The 4,916-nt window shown below is 32.6% G+C and overlaps 1 protein-coding gene across 1 annotated transcript; it reads right to left on the minus strand.

The window, feature by feature from the left end:
- Nucleotides 1–285: 285 nt before the first annotated feature.
- LOC107860862 (vacuolar-processing enzyme) lies at nt 286–3,639 on the minus strand. The gene is made up of 9 exons (XM_016706339.2): nt 3,442–3,639; nt 2,792–2,956; nt 2,541–2,697; nt 2,237–2,319; nt 1,907–2,130; nt 1,347–1,395; nt 981–1,178; nt 650–856; nt 286–547 (listed from the first exon to the last, which is right to left on the minus strand). The coding sequence occupies exons 1-9, from the start codon at nt 3,604–3,606 to the stop codon at nt 410–412; spliced, it is 1,386 nt and encodes a 461-aa protein (XP_016561825.2). The 5' UTR covers nt 3,607–3,639; the 3' UTR covers nt 286–409.
- Nucleotides 3,640–4,916: the final 1,277 nt, after the last annotated feature.

Genomic DNA, 4,916 nt, shown 5'->3' on the forward strand with positions numbered 1-4,916 from the left:
GCTTTCTCAACATCTTCCTATTGCAAAACAATTTCTGAATTGTTTTCACCATATCTTGGCCAACTATGTCTCATGCATCCCTGTAAAACTGACTCATCCGACCTAGGTGATTTGTCCACTTTCACCATATCTTGGCCAACTATGTCCCATGCATCCCTGTAAAACTGACTCATCCGACCTAGGTGATTTGTCCACGGGTGATCTAAAATTATTCAAATAAGGACGTAATTTGCATAATAAATAATAAGAAAATTTATTCGATTTAATTTACTACATGGTGACGGGATAGCATATGCTTGTCAACAATCATATCATTTTTATTGTTGCAATTTATTGAAAGTGCAATTATGCAACCATGATACAAATAAGCGAAACATAGATAACTTGAGCCAAAAGTATCCTCTTCTACTTAAATGGGACATGCTTGTGCTGTTGCAGCAGTCATTTGCTCACTCTCAATTCCAGCATTGCAAATGTTTGCGATACCACGTATATGTTTCTTTCCATATGAGGTTAATTTTCCACATTGTGCCTCAAATGTTTTGACCTTTACATGTGAAAAGATTAGTTACATTCTCGTCGAAAGAAATAAAAACGACAAATTCTACCTGAGAAATAATTTAGCCTTTATAATTACGTTGCTACTTACATAGAATTTTAGGCAATCCCAATTGTCAACTAGAGGTTGTCCAGCAGGTCGAACGGTTTTCAGTAACTCATTACCTTTTTCTGCTCCAAACAAAAGCTCGGCAAGATGTTCGATACTACGGTCCACTTGACTTCTATGTGCCATAGTTTTAGTAAGTTCGGCACGAGTTTTAAAATGCTCATCAGAGCCTTCAGGAGCATCTTCATACTGCCAAGATTTAGAATATATTAGAATTATTTTCTTCTATATCTGATAATTGTATGTGCAACATAAATATCAAGTGAACAGTTAAACTGAAATTAAAATTAATCACATGAAATAGGAAAAATACTTTTGATTTCAGGTAGAAAAGTTCAGCGTCACGCTGGTTAACATTCTGTGACGATGATTTAAAATTCATGGAAACATAGCTATGGTTCACTGAAGCAGCACCCATATACTGAAAAAGAGCATCGACACTTATCCCCGTATCACCATATTGCATGACATGCGAGCCATATGCTAGATTGGCTGCAGTTCTCTTTGCAATCTGAGCATGTCCACAATTAAATCATTAGACATTCTTCATATAATAGGCAATAATTTATAAGATAGCATAAATATGGTGTCTAGTGTCTGAACTAGTGACAATATGATCTATTAATTCGAATGAATTTCATAAAATATATACATATTCAAGAGTTGTAGAAGATCTTACCACGTTATACTGGTCACCCAAAGTTGCAGTTCGTCGATCTTGGGCCTCACTGTTCACAAGTGCCAACATCAATAATTTGGATGTAATTAACAAAATTAAAAAGAGAAGGGTCCGTTTAGAGGTGGAAAAACAACATTTTGTAGTAACACTTCCATGTTTTAATGCGTTGAGTAATGACTCTTCTATTAACTTGATCCAATGGTAGAATTTTGAGTCAAAATGGATCAAATTAGCGTAACATATATAACAGTTTAAAATGCAACAAAAAGCCCATAATATTAAATTAAATTCGTCGACTGAGAATTATAAAAATTTAGAATTACGAAAATACACAACACATCATTTCAAAAATAAAAATTAAAAAAGAAGAGTGGTTTGGTCATGTTTGTAGCAAGAGGTTACAACCCAATATTTCATGCATTTTGAACTAATCCATTTTAATTCAAATAAATTTTTGATGGGTTGTAATAACCAATTTATTAATTTGATCAAGCTTGACTCGCCTAAGTTTAAGCCTCCTATTCATTTGCCATCTTTAGGATATGAAAAATTGTACATACCTGTCTTCCATCCAAGCAACACTATTTAAGTCTCCCAAACACAAACCCTTAAATTCTGGAGGGGAACACTCAACTAAGCAAGGATCACTGGCACTAACTTGACCACAGTATGTTCCCCAACTATCTTCATTAGGTTTTGATGCAGTAGTTACATAAATATTTAGACCTTTAGGAAGAAGACCGTCAAACATGCTCCCGGACTCACACGATTCCAAATAAAATACCTAAAGATAAAAAAAAATTACATCCAACATTGTATTAAACCGAAGCTTCATGAATTATTTTTCTTCAAAGAAAGAGAAGGCCTTAAGTCTTGAAAAAGCAAGTTACCAGTTTATTATATGTCCCAGAAGCATGCTTCTTTTTCAACACATCAGTCAGATCCTTTGCGTACATAAATCCAGTTGGCATTGCTGTTAATTTTGAAATGGAACAGATATATGTGTTAAAATTTGATAAATATTAGTAAATTATAAACTCATTATTTCAAAGTAGAAGACGAGAACTAAGAATGTGAAAAAATGAACCAATTTAATTTGAATTTTGAATTTACCTCTCTCACATCGTAACTTCGTTAATTATGGAAACATAAAACTAAATAAAGTGAGAAAAGTAATCTTAGGAAGATACTTACAAAGAATACCAGGGCCACCATGATCAACATAGTAGATGAAGATATGATCATTTGGACCACTCTTCAAAACTTTCCCACTTCCTCCAGTGATACCACTTTTGTTCGCAAGAATAACATTGAAAAAATTATCAGCACTAACATCTTTACCTACATAATCCTGCCTCAACAAAAGATAACTCCTCATCAGCATTATACACTATAATCTTGAAAATATTTTCAAGGGATTGAAGAGAGCAAGAAAAAGAACTAACCTTGGGGACACCTTTGTAAACATTTTGGCCATGTGGATTATTGATGATAACCCCAGGTCTAGGATTCATTGTATTGTTAGCAATATCATCGTACATGAATACAATAATGTTTTCATCTTTAAGACCCCCTTTCTTTAGTATTTGATAAGCGTGACATACGTCAGCCTGAAATTAACCAGTATAATGACCAAACAAATCAAATATAATTAGCATGCATTGATCTCTTTTATTTTGAAATATAATAAATATAATATAGATAGGGATATTGATTGTTTTGGACTACAAATTGATTAAAAACATCAAAGGTGAGGTTCAGTGTTCTCCGTGGTTATATCTTTCACTGGAGGCTGATTATGGATCGAAAGTTCTCCATTCGAAATTATGGATATAATAATTCGTTACATATATCTAACAGAACCAATAACTATTTGTTTTATTTTATTTATGACAAAGCTCTGAAATACATATATATATGCTAGGTACATGATTTTGTTTTAAATTAAGGTGTAATATCAGGTCCTAGATATAAAGGAATAAAGTGCAATACTAATTTTACTACTGCATTGGAAAATTTGCAAACTAGACTTGTTAAATTTAAAAACAACAATGACTATTTAAAGTAAAATGTAGTTTAATTAATTGATGGGAACCTGGTGCCTATAATTCCACCATCCATGAGAGCCAGCAACTAGGACAGCCCATTTTGTCCCTACTGTTTCATCAGTTAAGAATCTAGAAATACTACGACCTTCAATGCTGGCCCAAATTGAGAGAACAACAAGAAGCACAATACAGATATTGTACCTAAATATCATTGTAGTGTGGTTTTGTGGTTAGCGAACAAATAGGATTGGAATATTGAGCTGTATGAAAAATATTTGTTGATGACAAATTTGTAGGAGTTCAAACCCCATTCTTTAGGGATTTTGTCCAAATTCATTTACCATATTTTAATTTTACTCTTCTCTTGAATAAAAGTCAAAATATTATCACAATTACTTAATACTTTGACTTTTCCTAAGAAGAAAAGAATTAAATTCTCTTCCATATTTCATTATTATTTCTTGGAGGAAAAATTTGTACCTTCATAAATTGAAGATTCTTTTCATAACATAACAGAATTCATAATGTATTCATTTAGAGAGTTTGCTTAAGGACACTAGTGTACACAAAATTTTGAGTTAACGGTGTTGATATTTATAAGCGAAAACACAAATTTAATTACCACATCTATATGTTCTATATATTCTTGGTGTATTGGTGTAGTATAGCTTTAAGCTATAAGAGGTCTTGAGTTAAATAATACAACTTAACTACAATTTTTTTAAAAAAAGAAAGTTTTAAATATGTCGAGACTGAGGTTCGGATACCTAAACACCGGCAAACTCAGCACCAAACCAATACACCAAGGTTGTTCTTTCATTTAGAAGTGTCATTTTGTTTTATATATATCTTTATGTATGATATATATATATATATATATACATATATATATATTAGAATTTCTCAACAAAAGGTTGTCGCTTGACACACCATTGATCAACGTGGGTCTACCCTATAAGGGGAGATTTATTCTCGCAATTGAAATATTTTTTAAATTGCATTATCACATACCGGTCTAGAATCACTTTCCTTGATTAATCCTTAAGATGTTTTCTCTAATTTAATTATAAGGTCGACGGTCCATCACTGAAAACCACTCTCAACCCATTGGGAAATCAAGAAAGCAGCTGGAAAAATCCATTTCAAGCCAAAAAAAAATTAAACTTTAAGACCCTTAAAGTAGCGATAAACAAAACCTACTATTTGCATTTGCATGTCTGCCATTTTCGTGAACTCTACAACACCAAAATCAACAAGAACCTTCATTACACAAGGTGTTCGATTACTTGCCTTACTCTTTTTCTTCAGAGAGGCAACCGTTTCAATTCTGCCCGATATCAATATGTCATTATATTTCGGTCACTTGAAGAATCAAAATTTTCAGCTTTTTGGCAAAATTGGACTGGATTATTATTTTTCGAAAACATACCACTTTGGAATTCACTCAAAATATTAGGTTTTTTTGGCACTGAATAGGGAGATTTGCGTATCGTCAAAAACCACCACAATTGCATCAGACGAA

Source organism: Capsicum annuum, chromosome 2 (assembly GCF_002878395.1).
Source record: "Capsicum annuum cultivar UCD-10X-F1 chromosome 2, UCD10Xv1.1, whole genome shotgun sequence".
Taxonomy (NCBI): Eukaryota; Viridiplantae; Streptophyta; class Magnoliopsida; order Solanales; family Solanaceae; genus Capsicum; species Capsicum annuum.

What these genes read in the sequence shown, in the direction of transcription:
- LOC107860862 (XM_016706339.2), bottom strand. Translation starts at nt 3,606, where the DNA reads ATGATATTTAGGTACAATATCTGTATTGTGCTTCTTGTTGTTCTCTCA. An exon ending in TTTACAAAGGTGTCCCCAAG is followed by an intron (nt 2,698 to 2,791) that starts GTTAGTTCTTTT and finishes TTGTTGAGGCAG; the next exon opens with GATTATGTAGGTAAAGATGT. An exon ending in GTTGCTTGGATGGAAGACAG is followed by an intron (nt 1,396 to 1,906) that starts GTATGTACAATT and finishes ACTTGTGAACAG; the next exon opens with TGAGGCCCAAGATCGACGAA.